The sequence below is a fragment of the Onychostoma macrolepis genome, chromosome 09 (assembly GCF_012432095.1).
Source record: "Onychostoma macrolepis isolate SWU-2019 chromosome 09, ASM1243209v1, whole genome shotgun sequence".
Classification (NCBI taxonomy): domain Eukaryota; kingdom Metazoa; phylum Chordata; class Actinopteri; order Cypriniformes; family Cyprinidae; genus Onychostoma; species Onychostoma macrolepis.
The window spans coordinates 7,830,697-7,848,325 of record NC_081163.1 but is presented as its reverse complement, the minus strand read 5'-3'; the positions used below and the strand labels follow the sequence as shown (position 1 = coordinate 7,848,325).

Below are 17,629 nucleotides of genomic sequence, written 5' to 3'. Positions count from 1 at the left end.
AAATGGCAAATAAGACCTCAAATTAAAAATGTCATACTGTTGAAACAGCCACTAGGACAGGGCGATATAGATAAACATTGCAATTATTTTTCAGCCTTTTAATGAGGGTCAATATCCATCTCAATATTTATGTATATGCAGTGAAGCAGCTAAAAAGGATCACAGTTTCAGCAGTGTTGTTTTTGTTCAAATAAAACTACTAAAAAATTGTTTTCATTCACTGATATAATGTAAATGAAATGTATATTAAAATAAAGTAAAAATAAAATATAAGTTAGATGGGGGGGGAAAATAAACTTGTTGCCTTGACAGCTAACTGAAACAAAACACGCTGAAGCACTAAACTAATTACAGCTAAATAGAAATAATAATAAATAAAAAAGATTATTAAAAGTGCATAAAACAAATCAATAATTTAAAATGTTTTAAAAAATGATTTAAAAAAAAAAATTGTTGCTAAAACATTTTGATTTAAAATATGTCTGAACATATTGTGAATCAGGGCAATGAATCAATTCGTTAAAACCATTTGATTCCCAGAAATGAACTAGTCTAATGACACTGCCTTTAGAAAACTACGAAACATAATACATCAATATTCACTGTTACTTCATTTTACTTTGCCAGCTATAAATCACATGAATATATCATGAATACATTGCCCAGTCTATTAACTGAAATAATCCTGAATCACTGTGGTCTACCAGTAAAGAGAAATTTAAAATTTAAAATAAAGGATTTTGTTCTCACCAATCTTTTGTTGAGCCAGTCCAAGTGATCATAAACCAGACTCCCGCCAAATTCATCTGTAAGCTGGCATGGTTCAATGTAGCGTGTGAGTTTATTGGCAGAAACCAGAATCACCTGAAAGAGAGAAAATGAACTCTCAGGTATGACTGAAAACCAGAGCTATTTCAACATCTGTGCTCAGAATATTAATAGACCAGAAAGTAAAACCATCCCGACCCATTTTGGAGAAGAAATGGTAGTAACAGAGGGCAAAGTGCAGCATTCACTAATGTTACCAATTAAACAGACATCTGTGCACGTAATGTAACATAATCTAAAACCGCACAAGACCTTCTGCAGCAGAAATGTCATGCAAGGTTAATATCCATGAATAATTTATTTGATATTTGAAGGCATATAGGACAAACTCTGCATGTGACGCAACCCTTCTGCTGAATCAAAATCAAAAACTGTCACTTAATGTCAGTCACCAAAACTATTAAAAACAAGGGGATGATTACAACTTTGTATATAGTGTTGGCTGTTAGCTTTAAAAATAAAAAAATAAAAAATCTATACAGTATATACACACACACACATTTTTTTTTATTAATATTAATCCTATATGACAAATAAACTGTATTTGACTGCTTTCCTTAGACATAAAATACAGTGTAAAGACTGATGTCCAAATTAAGTAGTTTAAAAAAATAACACTATAACCATATCTGACAATAATGATTATTTCAGTATAATGACAATTGATGATATATATGATGTTGTTGTGGTTGTTGTTGTTAATATATTCCATATGATGACAAATAAACTAGATATTTGACTGTTTAAACAAAATACTACAGTTTAAGAAATGTGTTTAAATTAAATACTTACGTAATATCTGACAATAATAATAATAAAAACATTAGTATTAATAAATTATTTATAATGATGAATAACCTATATATTTGACTGTTTTGACTGCTTTACATAAAATAGCACAGTGAAGGAGACTAATGTCCCTCACACCACTCGGTGGTCTTTCTTTTCATATAACCAGCTTAAATCAATATTTCATGTCTATTTACTTATTTAATTGGTATGTTGCCATGTAATAAGCAGGACAAATGTACAATCAGCTGGTCATTAATGCAAAACAAAACCATTTACAGCTGCCAAGCAGCGTAACAACTTGGTGCATTAAGATGAGAACGAGGCTCATTAAATCAGAATTTAGAGGCAGAAGCTTGTGTTATGCTTTAAATGCAAATGCTAATCATTACTATGTCTGTGCTTCATGTATGCCGTCTCAAAAAATGAGGAGACCCCTACGCCCTGCACTTTGGTGTGTGGACAGGAAGAGAGAGACAGCACAGCTGTCTTTACAAATATGTTCAGCTGAGTCAACACACGGGACCGAGGGACAAGGCCTCGCTGCAAACAAATCCGGCCTGCGTTCCAGCGTAGAGGAGAGAGAGAGGGAAAAATATTTTGGATTCATAATATCTGGAGTACATTACTCACAGGATGTCAGGGGCGTGTTTGCCTCTGCCGTGTGGCTGTCTGCCTGGGACAGTTTGAGAAAAAAAGCCTCTTCAAGTATGAGCCACAGTGAGGTTTGTTTCATGTCAGTTTCACAAATTCTCTCTAACAGGAGTTCTTGCATCTAAAAAAGCCTTGTTTTGAGCTGTGAAGTTTCAGATAGTGGCAGATACTAAAACGCAGTTTGAGCATAAAAGCTTTTGAACTGTATTTCATCTTATCTCCTTCTGCCATGACATCACTGCAAATCCACAGACGGAAGGCGTGCAGAGAAAATAAAAAACACAGAAAACTACAGAAAAGTCCAACACCTTTCTCAAATGCCTTAAAAAGGAAACGGTCACTCAAAAATAACAATGCTGCCACCACTCATATTCAAAATGTGTAAGCTGTTATTTTTTCATTGAAAGAAGAAAAACAAAAATACAGAAATATGCCAATACAGAAAGGAAATGATAAAGAGAAGCACGCTTAAAAATAATTGACATCTGTGGTCAATCTGAACTCTATCAGTGTCAGGAAAAAAAAAAAAAGTGCAGTATGCTGGTAAATAAATGACCATTTTCATTTTGGGGTGTACTATCCCTTTTAAAAACCATCTGCTCACCAAACTTTTAATCGGTCTATTTAATCAAAGTAATGTGCACTCTTTGAAATCCTCCTCAGGCTCAGTGACCCTGAGCTCAGGGACGCAACAGCTTGAACGTGTGCCAGCGGTGCCCTCACATCTGCAAGGTTAGCTGGAGGAGATTAAACACTGGGTCTGCTAAAGCTCTCTGATCAATACAGTCCCCTAAAGGAGCTCGCGTTCTGGTTACCTTTCAAGTGTATATAACACCACTGTTAAAAAGCACTAGCAAAAACAGAAAGGTGCATAAAACTGAAGGGGAAAAAAATTCAAAATTCCTAAATTTTGGGGTCAGTAAGATTTTTTTTTTTTTTTTTTTTTAAATGAATTCTTTCACTTCAGCAAGGACACATTAAATTGACTGAAAGTAGCAAAGATATTTGTAACGTTTGAAAAAGTTACTTTTCAAATAAATGCTATTAGTTTTTTTATTTATTCCAAGAATTCTGCAAGAAAAAAAAAAAAAAAAGTATCAGTTTTCACAAAAAGACGAAGCAGCACAAAAGTTATTTAACACCGATAATAAAAATGGTTTCTTCAGCACCAAATCAGCATATTAGAGTTTCGAACATATCATGTGACACTGAAGACTGGAGTAATGATGACTGGATGACAATTCAGCTTTGCCATCACATGAATAGATAACATTTTAAAACGCATTTAAATAGAAAAAGCCATTTTATATTGTAAAAATATTTCACAATATTAGTATTTTTACAGCATCAAATAAATGCAGTTTTGGTAAAAACAAGACACGTCTTTCAAAACAAAAAAATCTTACTGACCTCAAACATTTGAACAGTAGTGTTTAGTTAAATTGTTCTAATGAGAAATAACACCCAAGTAATAATGCTAAAATAAAATATTTACTGAGCAGGGTGGCTGATATAATGTGCATTCATGTATTACAGCAATAAAGCCTAAAACAAATTTTACACAAAAGCTTAAAATTAATCTAAACAAATCATTAGAATTTTTTTTTTTTAAGTTGTATTTACATATATAATATGCTAAACTCTCAACGGCTACCAATACAGTCATCAGCTAATGCAATGCAATTCAAAATGTCAAAACTGACCTTGTCGATAAATAAATCAATGGGTCAAGATCTGGCTGGTTAGCAGGATCCACTTAGCCGCTGCTGGCAGATGTCAATAAAACAACTGGCTGAAAAAGCAGCTTTTTGTCACTGAAGACTTTGCTCTTTCAGCAAGCAACGTATGAATCAAAAATGAAAAATGAAAATTCTGCCAGACCGCATATTCCAGGTATCACAGACCTCTTTGATATCAGTCAATCGCCATCAACTCCCTTTGTTTTAAAGGAAAGTGAATCTCAGCATCAGCATCTTGAACTCCTTACAAGAAAGAAAAATCAGCAATAATAAGCATAAAAAAAAATGTGCAGTCCAGTAACAGATGGTCCTATGCACCCTAAGTGGCAGTGAAAGAGGATCCACTTATTTAATAAGGCCTCCGGGTCTTTCCCTTCCCATATGCTCACTTATGCCTGGCCAAGCATCAGTGATGAAGAGGTTCTTGGGCAGAATGATTAATGCAGAGCGTACGGTCCTCGTGCACCTCAGCGATCGGCCACATGTACAAAACCCCCATTCAAGTATGGATCCTCAAGTAGGTCAAGAGTATGGTAATGATCGTTTTCACTAGTCTCCGTATTCAAGCCTCCACTTCCTAATGCTGATACACTGACCTCCATTCAGCCAAAACTGTGCCATCTGGTAGTTGTAGGCAGCTAGAGGGGCCTGCTGGCCCAGATCACAGCGCAAACAACACAATGACCCCAACAAACATACACATACAGAGGTTTCTATTTAGGAGACAGTGGTTCGACTGTCCTTCTAAACACGTCATCCAGCTCTTGGCAAGATCCGTGTGATGGTTTCCAGGCAACATGGCGTTATTGGTTCATGCCCAGTGAGGGCATGGAGCAAGACAGCCAGACAAATGAGTGTGTGGTTCAAGGCCAGGCCTCATCAGTTTACATACTATGCACAGCTGCGTACTGTAGTGCACATCTGCATGATCATGCTACGGTTATGTTCACATAGAGCACCATTTCCTGCTCCTAAAGTGCATGCTGGAGGGCCCCCCCATTTAACACAAACTCCACCAGCTGCCAAATTCACCCATTTTTTTCATGGCCCAATTAGGAAGAAACATTGCGGTCTGCTCTAATGTATGGTATTACAGGAGATATCTATTAAAGTGAAGGATCCAAACAAACCTATTTGAAACAGTGTATAGTGATTTAAACACTTACTACATGCTTAAATGTACTATTCATTAGGGATACACCAATAAAAATAAATACATACAAAAAATTTTTAAAATAAAATACCAACAGTAATAAGACAATTTTGAAAAACCTAAATATGCATTTTTATTGTAAATAACAATAGTAATATAAATTTACATATCTATAATTACTGTGCTAAATATTCATATACATAAATGCAATTTATAATATTAAATATTAAAATTAAATAGTTATTTTTTTTAAATAATGTTATAAATTTCAATAAATTATTATTATTATTATTGTTGTTGTTATTATAAAAAACTATTTGTAAATTCTGCAAGTTAAACTATGGAATTATTTTGAGCTCTGCTAAAGATTCTATTAAATTTGGAGTTATTAAAGAATAACTTTAAATGAGTGCTGGATGACAGAAAAGGTAAAGTGAATGTAAAAATAATTTGAACCAACAAAAACCAAGTCAGAATTAATTTCAATGTCATGGGGGTCATAAATGAATTATTAGAGAATAATTGTAAATTCATTTCGAACATCACAAATAGACCTCAAAAGGGAAAAAAAAGAGAAAAAAAATACTGAAATCAAAGAAACAAACACATTTTTGCTTCACAGCAGTTTCCCGTATGATTAATTCAGACATGCCCAGATGTGCTGCATAAACTTTAAAGCCCTAAAACTGCCCTGCAAACCTTACTCCCCTCACAACACCACTCTATGACAAACCCTTACAAATAAATGAGAAGGGAAACCATTGCATTAGTGTCAATAACAAAAACATAGTCTCACAGTGAAGCCTCAGACCACTGTAAATGAAGATGCGCAGCTTCTGTATTTGGAGTTTCATTATTCACAGCGAATGCGGGAAATTACCTACTTATACGCATGAGATCCTTCGGGTGTTACTAATTAAATACGCAGTCTGTGTGATTGTATTATGCACAGTTATACAAAGTGATGATGCAGTGGTCTGATGTATATGGAAATCACAGTGGAACCATTCTAAACAGTCCATTTAGGATGAACACAAAAGCTGAGGTTTAAAAAAAAAAAAAAAAAATTGAGGGAAAGAAAAAAAAAAAAGAAAAGGTTTAATTGAAGGGGTCATCGGATGCCCATTTTCCACAAGATGATATGATTCTTTAGGGTCTTAATGAAAAATCTATAAAATACTTTGGTTAAAATTTCTCAAAGATAGTGTAAAAAAACACATTTTTTACCTGTCAAAATCAGCTCTGTTTTTAGCAAGCCATTCTAGTCCATGTTGCTTTAAATGCTAATGAGCTCTGCTGACCCCGCCCCTCTCTTCCGTGGAGTGATGAGCAGTACTGTTTACTTCAGTTGCGAAACTGGCTAACTAGCACGTTATTAGGAAAAGCGATTTGCAAAGATTCATTAAAAAAACCTTATACTCACTTCTTCTGTAGCTGATGCTGGATCACGAATGATTTGCATGAACAGACAGATTTAGGGAGATCGCGATCGGTGCATTCCCTTCAAAACGAAAGTAACGTTAATCCTCTGCGTCTTCAGCGGCTCAGATGTCGGGAGTTAATGACGACTGCTATGTTCATTATTACATCCAACAACAACAGCTCTCAGCTCACTCAGGGCGGGTCTAAGGTAATATCTTGTCAATCAACAATCGTGGGAGCGGCCTGTACAGAACTATGTCATTCTGACAGGAATCTCAGAACAGCCTGATTTGAGCAAGGGGATTAAAAAAAAAAAAAAAAAAAAAAAAAACACTGGGTGGATTTTTATCATTATAGGATGGAGGTGTACACACACTTCCAACACACATTTATGTTCAAACAACTTGTAAAGTGAACTTTGCATCCGATGACCCCTTTAAATAATTGGGTGCTGAAATTGCTAAAACGTAAAAAAAAAAAAAATTTTGACAATAACATCAGCATGTCCAAACTTGGAAGTGGAAGTCTTTTGTGGCATTTTTCTCACAACTTTAATGTTTGACTTAGAGTTTATTTAAAGGTACCGTTTCCTGTACAGCTGTTTTGGACAATACGTATTGTGAGGTCAATGTACAGATAAAACTGATGCAACAGTGTCTGTATACATTTGCGGTTCCAACCTCTAACCAATCGGATTACAAAATACCACTCAACATGCCCCTGCAACCAGTCACAAAATGAAAACACAAATATTACATTTTCATGTTTGATCACCCAGTACTTGTGCCCATCCCTAATGTCAAATAAAGATAAGTCAAAGTGTAGCTCTTTGTCCACTAAAACAAAACACCTCCAGTATACATACCTCAAAGCCAAGCCTGTCCTTCTCCTTCCAGAAGCAGAAATGAGTCACTTTTTTGTCCCAGAATTCATCAGGTTTCACCACACAGACAAGAGAGACCTCAGCTGGGATGACATTCTAAGAAAGAAAGAAAGAAAGAAAGAAAGAGAGAAAGAAAGAGAGAAAGAGAGAAAGAGAGAAAGAGAGAGAAAGAGAGAAAGATAGAAAGAGAGAAAGAGAGAGAAAGAGAGAAAGAGAGAAAGAGAGAGAGAGAGAGAGAGAAAGAGAGAAAGAGAGAAAGAGAGAGAGAGAGAGAGAGAGAGAGAGAGAGAGAGAGAGAGAGAGAGAGAGAGAGAGAGAGAGAGAGAGAGAAATTAAAATCAAAAATCACAGTTCACACTCCAGCTCCAAATAACAAACAAATAAGATAAGAGGTGCATTTTCTTTTTATTCGATGTATATCGATCATTGATATACAGACATAAAAGGGGACAGAGGTAACACAAACCTCAACCAAGTTAAAATCCCCTGATGAATTCTACTGAACCTCCTGGTCTGAAGGACAGTTTGATTTCAGAACAAATTCTCATACTGTCATATTTCCTAAAGCTCTCAAATGGTAAAAAGTCTTACAGATAGAAGCACTGCATTCTATTTTTAAATCACATCTGTAAGGTCTGTTGAAATGAAGTTATCTGCACACAGCAACTGAAAGCTGCAGGTCATGTGGGGGACACGTCGAGCAGAGAACAGGGTGAAGCTTTGCCATCTCCTCCACCAATAGTCTAAGCTAGGCTACACAAATCTACAAGGTAGAAACCACTTTCACATGTTGAAGGATTCGGGAGCTTTCTTTGGCAAATCAATATAGCAATTTATGATAAAATAGTCCATAAGCTGTGTTTCTCCCTCAATCATTGCATTTATTGAATCTATTTGTGAAGAAAAACAATAGCGACTTTTAAATTAGCAATACAATCAAATGAATAAAATGCATCCTAAGCCTGAAGCTAATGCTGTTTTAATGTTGCCTTCAAGCTGCTATTTCCTTCAGGAAATCTAACGCCTGAAACAAAATGACAAGTGTTTGTATGCCAACAGGGGTCTTTTTAATAATTCATTTGCAAAAAATACACTACCATTCAGTTTAGGATCAGTACAATTTTTCTTTTTTTATTACATTTTTGAAAGAACAAAAACACTAATGTTTATATACTCACCAAGGCTGCATTTATTCAATCAAATACAGCAATAATAATATTGTGAAATATTACAATTTAAAAATAACTGCTTGACTATATTTTAAAATGTAATTTATTCCTGTGATGCAAAGCTGAGTTTACTCCAGTCTTCACTGTCACGTGATCCTTCAGAAATCATTCTAATAGGCTGATTTGCTGCTCAAAAACATTTATTATAAATACTGAAAACAGTTTGTGTGTTTTCAAACCATGATACATCATTTACTTAATATAAAACATGTACTTAATATAGAAATCTTGTTACATTATACATATCTTTACTGTCCCTTTTGATCAATTTAACGCATCCTTGCTGAATAAAAATATCAATTTCTTTAAAACCATTCCTGTTTGAACAGTAGTGTAAATTACACAGTCATGCTACTGTGTGTATCAAGTGTACTATTATAAACAGAGAGGGTCACTTATGTTAATCACATCTGTTTCTAAAAACATTTCAATGTAATGTGTGGGGGAAAATTCACTGATACAGTTCGTTTATTTAAAAGTGACCGTTTCTCATTAACTATGTGCATTGCCCGGAATGTCGTCATGTTTGTGCAACGTCATACACCACTAGCATCATTATTTCACAACACACATCTCCAAGTTGGAAGTTTAGCTTCAAGTGGCATTCAATTGTAACCCTCTAATCTTTGAGATTAGAAATTCTGACTTGGATACAGTACAGGATATAGACTATTCAAATAAAAAAAAATAAAACTGCAACGATTAATACAGGGGCTACAGGATATTTCCCCTTTCAATTAAAAGAGCCAACCACCTGTTTTTTTGTTTTTACATCAAAACATGTGTCTTAGCTGGCACATCCTGAATAAAGCATTTTAGCACAATTTCAGCTAAACTTATGATACTACTGTCGCCAAAGTTTTATTGCTATTGCCTAGAAAATAGCTGTCCAGAGTCACTGCCAAGATGGCCACTTAGTGACTGGACTTGCAATCTGGGACCTTGACGGAACGCAGAATAAGTCATAATATAAAATAAAAGCCTAAGTTTACAGCAGCAATTCAGTGGTGTGTCCCATAAACAGAAAAAAATAACAGGGCAGAACAAGCATCCATTCTGTTCAACAAAGCTCAGTCAACGATTTCCAACAACACAATGCTCTCTACAAAACCAGGGAAGGCCGCCAACACACATAACCACATGGGCTTCTCATAATAGCACTCGACTGAAATCTCATTATTTACAGGTATTGCTTCAGAAGTGACTTGTGATTAGTGATTAGAGGGGAGTTAAGCACTCATTAAATAATCACCACAAATATTAAATGGGGTTCATTAGTGGGAAAAAACAAACAAAAAAAAAAAACAACAAGAGCCAGATGTCAAAGAAACAAGAACATACGTTTCACATAAACTACTTCTCCCTTGCCGTTTCCTGCCAAACAAAAACAAAACCCAAAAGCCAAAAATCTATTTTCCTACCTGCAACATCAGAACAACAGTCTTCACAATATTCCACTGAGACTTCCTGCCGTCGACGATGACTGTGAAACCACGAGCTTTGCACTTCTCGCTGCAGAGATACAACAGAAAAACATGACATTTTATTCGGTTACATAACACGAATACATGTTGTTAGTCCACATACAATGAATCAATTACAATGACTCCACTGTGGCTGTGTTGTTAAACAGACTAATTTGTTTGTTCTGTGGTGGCATTTTAAAAATGAATAAACTGAGTTTGTGTGAGTCACAGATTCCAAGAAACATGTATTCAATCATACAGTTACTATTTTGGTTTGTAAAAAGAAAAAAAACTTTAAGGGCTGAACAACACTTCTTTTCATTCTTTGAGGGAAGAGAACAGCCAACTCACCCTGTAAAATGCCTCTAAAAATGTCACCAGAAAGTAATTTGGAGAAGGTCACTATAAAAGCAATGAAAACCAAAAGGGACTACAGAACCAGTGACGGTCTTACTGCCATCGGTCATGTGAGGCTCGACTGTCAGACTTTAACTTTTATATCTTCAATAACAGGACCAGATTAAAGCAACGTGAAGCACATGCCAAGTTCCTAAACACATTTTTCTTAGCTAAACATTCAAATACATTGTTACTAAATTTGTTATTGACTAATATTAGACTTTTTATTCGTTTCATTAAACAATGAATATTTAATTGTTCACATGCATGTCCCCTATTTTTACAATACTTTTTTTAAATCAAATAATGCTCAGCTCATCTTTACAACACTAATAATCAAATAACACTTAAATATCAACATTAAGCAAACTTAATATCCATCTCTAATATCCATTTCCATAGTATACATACTATAAATTTGATTTTAAAAATGCAATGACTGATTCTAAATCTTAGTCTTTAGAACTATAGTAAATAAATCTTTGATTTTTACTGATTTCTGCCAACTTGTTTTAACAAACTGCAGCAACAGCAATGATAAAAGAACTAGTCAATAAATATATTAAATCAACCACAAGAATTAGAAAACAACTATTCTTTATATAGCCTGTGGCTGCAAAACACAGCAAATTGGTATGAATACACAATGTGCATATTTATCCAGTGGTTTAGGACATGCTTCATCCAATCAGAATTTAGAATCAGAAAAATTAATTTCATATAAAAAAATCAATACAGTAAAATACAAAAGTAGTAAGGGTAAACTAACAAAAAAAAATATATAATAATATATATATATATATATATATATATATAACTCTTTCCAGAGCCTTGGAGCCTAAAAGACCTTCAAAGGTCTGGAGAAATCAATAAAAACATTTTTCAAGTTCTAACCACAGTCTGACTATGAATTATGGCCACTTTCCAGTCCATGCGTGAATACCATAACAGTGTGCATTATAATTACAGTGATCAGATTAATGCTCCATTGCTGCTCTCAGTGCTTTGACAGGTGCTTGATATACAGACTTTGCAATGGAGTAATACATTCATTTCAAGAAAGATTTCCAAAGTGGTGTTTTACCTGGGAATACCCAGTAGGTAATCCAGGGTGGCACTGAGCTCCTCCATGCTGGTCTGTTCGGTGCACAGTGGGATGGTCAGGATCAAACCACTGCGCCTGTCCTTGCCTCCTGGAAAACCACACAGGCCGAGTCAGGAAATACGCAGAAAATCCAGCAACACAGAGTGAAATATGGTGTACAAATGGAAAAAGAGTGTCAGAGTGCGAGGCTTTAAGGAAACATTACCGAAGTAATACAAAAAGCTATTGGAGGAGTAGAGCCTCGTGACTATGGGAACATGCACCGTTTCAAGGACACCAAGCATGAAATGCTTTAGTAATTCCTTTCCTAGAAGCTTTCATTACCCAATTTAGTGCAAAAATAAATACTGTTGAGGCACAGTGCATCTCAACAAAATGATAGAAATTCAAAAGAACTTATAGTCCATTTTGCCAATGTTCTTTTTGACATGTAAGTGGCATTCAGAAGGATTTTTTTTTTTTTTTTTAAGCAAGAACCATGCTGACACAAGAAATACAACCATTAGGCTATGATAATGGACAAAGCAGCCTCATACACTGATAATACTGAATTTTGGAGTGAAAGTAATTTTTCCATATGTGGCATTGCTGTCAGAGATATTGTGGTAGCGGTCATGTAATTATAGTTGACTCTAATATTATTAATTTAGAGCAATTTAAAAACTGTATCTTTATTTGTTATCATTTTAGTTATCCTTGGTATGAACGGGACTTTGGAGTCCAGCTTGCGTAAATAACTAATAAAATAAAACAAAACTAATTATTTGCCCCCCAAAAATTTGCTAACACTCTCTGAAACAAATATGAAAAGCAAACAGATGAAGAAAATAATGCTGCCTGAGACACAGTCCATCATAGCAAACAAGAAAGCAAGTGAAGGGTTTCAAATCATCACTTGGCACTGTCCGTTTTATCGAATAGCAGCTTATTTCTGGCTCACCGCTATAGTCACATCTAATCATGAAATGCAAATAGAGTATTCACATCACGGACTACACTGGAGAGGAGGGAGGCCTGCAGCAAACACTTTTCTGTAATGCTATGAGACACTCAACTTTTTTTTTTTTGCTGTGCTACATTAAAATCATGAATTCAACACTTAAGTTAGCATCAAATCGCAAAATACTTTGTACTACTGGAATTTACCTGACAGAAAGGCCAGCTTCTTCTTCAGCACAGGCAATATTTTGGAGGCCTCCATCCTGGAATGAGACTATTCTCTACTTACGCAGCTGAAAAAAGTTGACAACATAGCATCATGTTAAGAACATACTGAAAGACAACATTTTTTAAATTCTTTTGTGTTCAGCAGAAAATTAACTCACAGGGGGTTGGAAATGACTGAATTTATCCCTTTAAGATTCGGTTGAGAAGTCATGTGTGATCATTTAAGGGTAAAATACCTGCATTTTCATGATTATAGCCCCAAAATGTCCCACAGAATGAATAAAACTACATATGTGCCTATGACACAATTCAATAGATACTCTCCAGGCTGATGTAACATGCAGCTCTTTGGCAGATTTTAAACAAAAACTGCTTTTATGTAAATTAAAGGGATAGTTTACCCTAAAATATGGACCGCTGAAGATAACACACTATAACAAAAACATAATACAACAGCTTTGCATGAGGAACCAACCGACCAAAACTGAAGTCATTATTCACAGAACATCAAACCGGTCGTGTCTGGTCATGATTTACTCAACCTCATGTTGTTTCAGACCTGTATCACTTACTTTCTTCTGCAGAACACGAAAGCTATTTTGAAGAATGTTGGCAACCAAACGGTTTTTGTCCATAAAATGGAAGTCAACCAAAACAGAGACAATTCTTAAAATATCTTACTTTATGTTCTACAGAACAAAGCCATACTGGTTTGAAACAACATGAAGGTGAGTAAAGAAAGATGACTTCAGAAGATAGTTTGAAGAAAGCCAGGTTGTTCGGAGGGACTGTGTAAAGATTCTTCAAAATTTCCTCATCTCATTGAGAAAAAAATAAATAAAAAAAGAGGTTTGGAACAACATTTGAGTGAGTAACTAATGTGAGTGGACTATTCCTTTAACGCCAAGTCACACACTACATTCCTGTTCATTTTTATAATAAACACAATTTTAAACAAAAGGGGCTTCCGACAAAACCCTTAACAGAGCAACATTCACCATGTCATAAATACCAGAATGATACAAAAACAGACAAACTGGTAAAACAAACAGAAAACTAGGTTAAATCCCTATAATTAGGCAACACTGGAACGTTCACAGCATGATTCAACTACATAGAGATGCGAGTCCTCAAATACAGCCTGATCTAGTTTTCAAAAAGCTGACAGTCTCACTCACCTTCAACAGCGATGCAGCACATCAAGTACATTCCATGTCATGCGACTCCCTCCTGGTCCATGATCTGCAAAGAGGCAGAAAGATGCAGGAGAGGAGCAAAAGGAGTGGAGGAGGAGGAGAAAGGGGAAAACAGGATGTGTGGAAGTTACAGATAGTGAGAGAGAATGAAAAAAAAAAAAAGACTTTAATTCCTTCTTAGGTGATTTGGATTCTGGCATCCAGCTTATAGCAATCACAGTTTGACCAATCTGAATACATCAGAATTAATTTGAGTGGTAAAGAACTCTTCATAAACTGCTAAGAATGGAAGTGTTCAATAATCAACCAGCAACAATCAATTGCTAGTCATATCATACCAACTAAATGTCCACCAAAAAAGATTATCAGCTACCTCTTTGATGGCAATAAAAATTTTTAGGAGGATTGCAAAGGAAACATGGCTTGGCATACTCATCTTAACATAAGCTGATGCACGGAAAAGCGCCACATCATTTAGAAAAGGACAGCTCAGCAGCGATTACAAGGTTTGCTGATGTGTCTGCAGGCCAGAAATGAGTGCTAGCAAAAAAAATAAAAAATAAAAAGGCCTTTGGACCTTTAGAAGTATTACATTGCACTACTGCACAAAGATGCAACCCACTGGCCAAACCCAATGCAAATGTCTGCCAATGACCATGTTTGTGCAAATCTCTCCAAATGGTTCTAGGACATAATAATCATTCTGCAATGTCACTGCTGCATACGCAAAACCGATTTCAACACCAACTTCAGCTTCAATATGTAAAAGGTGACATATTTTGCTGTAGAGTTACTGTAACTCTAAAAAAAATAACAAATAATTTAAATCCAAAAGTGAAAGCACAAAAATTATGACTTTTAGGTCCATTAAGGATTGTGAAAGACTTTCATGACAACTTTCCCTCAGATTCACATTAGCCATAGCCTAATGCATCTGGATGTTTCTCTATTAAGTATTTTTGAAGCAACGGAAGATTTCCATTTTATTTGGATTATCAAACTAAAGACGGGGGAGGGGGGACATCACAAAAACCATATTGATGGATGAATACTATAAATAATTAAAGAGATGCTTACATTTTCTTTGCATTAAGATTATGATAGTTAAGCAAGTCGTCATGAAAATGTCACAACTCTAAAACAAAAATCTAAATGCATTTCACAACAAAACCACTGGTCCATTTCTTTGCATTATGACAATTTCATGAAGAATAGGCTTATTTTCCCATCTAAATTCACAATGCATTTCACATTCTCTCACATGACTGTAATAGTCAGTCACAAGATTCTCTTTACTGTAATAGTCACTTTGCTGCTGCATTCAGTATAACCAATACTATGATGCAATGCTTTAATCAAAATAAGCATAAATGAAAGGTAGAACAATATCATGAAGCTGATTTTGGATTACAGTAATGAGGATTTGGTTACAAGTCATAATGTTATTATGTAAACAAACAAAAAAAAGCCTGTTTTCTTTAAGCAAAGCATAATTGTCCTATTCGATTATTTTAATTAAATTAAGAGAAAGGACTTGGACATGTTCTTGACAGTTCTTATGAGATTCACTCCATTTGTGCATATCAGTGCAGCTCTATAAACATAAACTTGGGCAGTTTAAACATTAAAATTCATACTGTGGTCTTTGAAACTCAATTCTGGACACATAAAGACAACAGTTGGCTAGTCCTGGGAATCAGTGTCTGGCCTCAAACCAACAGCTGGCTGAGAGTTGCAGGAATGAGTCGCTCGTGCTCTGGCGATCAGGCGCGAGACAAAGACGGGATCCACCTATATGGCCTACATATTATTATGATTACATGTCATCTGCGCAGTGAAACAATCCCCTTACTAACGACAACGTACGAGGCCGGGGTGTCATGGGAAAATACATTTACATACAGTTAGGCATTCATTTCACATGAACCATATTTTCTGGCAGCGTGCATGGCTGCTGGCACGCGCGAGCCGCAGATCCGCATGCAATGACCTATATTTCGTACTATGGAGGTTAATGCATGACTACCATATATGCGGTGCGTTTTGGGGTTGAATACAAGCACAATCCCTAACTAACTTACCTTAGATGAGCGTCGATAATAACGCTGTGATTGTTAGCCCTGCTAAAGACGCGGATGCATGATCCATGTGCTTTCGCTCAGAACCTCACAGCATCCTTAATCACATTCATGGATTATATGAAGAATAAAATTACCTTTCTCCGTATTGGGCCCCGGAGTCGATCTATGTTATTGATATTCGCCTTTGATACCAAGAAGAGACTCGGCGTTGTGTTTTGTTAGAAAGGGGCTGGTTCTGCTCATATAGCACCTCCCACATGACGGCGCAAGGCGTGTCTCACACTGTTATGGGCGGGGTCTAGAGTGTCTTTAAACACACAGTGCATCTTTTAAATAAATGATATTTGTGACCCTGGACCACAAAACCAGTCATAAGTGTCCATTTTTTCGAATCTGAGATTTATACAGCATCTGAAAGTTGATTAAATGTGCTTTCCATACTTGTATCTCGGACGAATATTTGGCCGAGATACAAGTATTTGAATATCTGGAATCTGAGGGTGCAAAAAAATCAAAATATTGAGAAAATTGCCTTTAAAGCTGTTCAAATTAAGTCCTTAGCAATGCATATTACTAATCAAAAATTAAGTTGAAAAATTGATCTTTACTTAATATCATAATGATTTATGGCATAAAAGAAAAATGGATTATTTTGACCCATACAATGTATTTTTGGCTATTGCTACATTGCTACCCGTCCTACTTAAGACCAGGGTCCAGGGTCACATTAAATATTTGTACGGTGATTGAGAGGAACGCTGACATCAAATGGACCATGCAAAAATGTCCTAACAGTAAGTGAACATGAAGTGAATTTCTGGTTAGAGTGATGATGTTGTCATTTTTGCCATAGGAAAACTGTCAATATAATAAAACATCATCTGGATGTTTCTTTCTTTCTTTTTCTTTTTTTTTACCTCCTCGTATCAAAATGTTTCAAACTAAACATTTTAATTTAAGAAATCAGTAGAAACAGACAGATGACAGACAAATAAATATTACTTTAAAAGTAACACTAAAGATTACACTAAAGAAAGAAAGAAAGAAAGAAAGAAAGAAAAATCCATAAAATTAATTTATATATATATTATAATTAATTTTATGGAAAAAAATATTATTATATATATATATATATATATATATATATATATTTTTTTTTTTTTTTTGTATAATAAGCATTAAAGGGATAGTTCACCTAAAAATGAAAATTCTGTCATCATTTACTCACCCTCAAGTAGTTCCAAACCTGTATGAATGTCTTTGTTCAGCTGAACACAAAGGAAGATATTCTGAAGAATGTGGGAAACAGAGCAGTTCTGAGGCACCACTGACTTCAATAGTATTTTTTTTTCCTACTATGGAAATCAATGGTGCCCCAAAACAGCCTGGTTACAAACTTTCTTCAAAATATCTTCCTTTGTGTCCGGCAGAACAAAGAAATTCATACAGGTTTGGAACTACTTGAAGGTGAGTAAATGATGACAGAATATTCATTTTTGGGTGAACTCTCCCTTTAAG

The 17,629-nt window shown here is 35.3% G+C and overlaps 1 protein-coding gene across 1 annotated transcript in view; it reads right to left on the bottom strand.

Moving 5' to 3' along the window:
* The window catches only part of sestd1 (SEC14 and spectrin domains 1), a 28,830-nt gene extending 12,469 nt beyond the window's left edge, over positions 1–16,361 (bottom strand). The window contains exons 1-7 of the mRNA XM_058786828.1: positions 16,246–16,361; positions 14,013–14,076; positions 12,814–12,899; positions 11,647–11,755; positions 10,119–10,209; positions 7,451–7,564; positions 751–864 (exon numbers count right to left, since the gene is read on the bottom strand). Of these exons, the coding sequence (XP_058642811.1) occupies positions 751–864; positions 7,451–7,564; positions 10,119–10,209; positions 11,647–11,755; positions 12,814–12,868 (483 nt within the window). The 5' untranslated portion in view covers positions 12,869–12,899; positions 14,013–14,076; positions 16,246–16,361. The remainder of the gene's footprint in view (positions 1–750; positions 865–7,450; positions 7,565–10,118; positions 10,210–11,646; positions 11,756–12,813; positions 12,900–14,012; positions 14,077–16,245) is intronic.
* Positions 16,362–17,629: the final 1,268 nt, after the last annotated feature.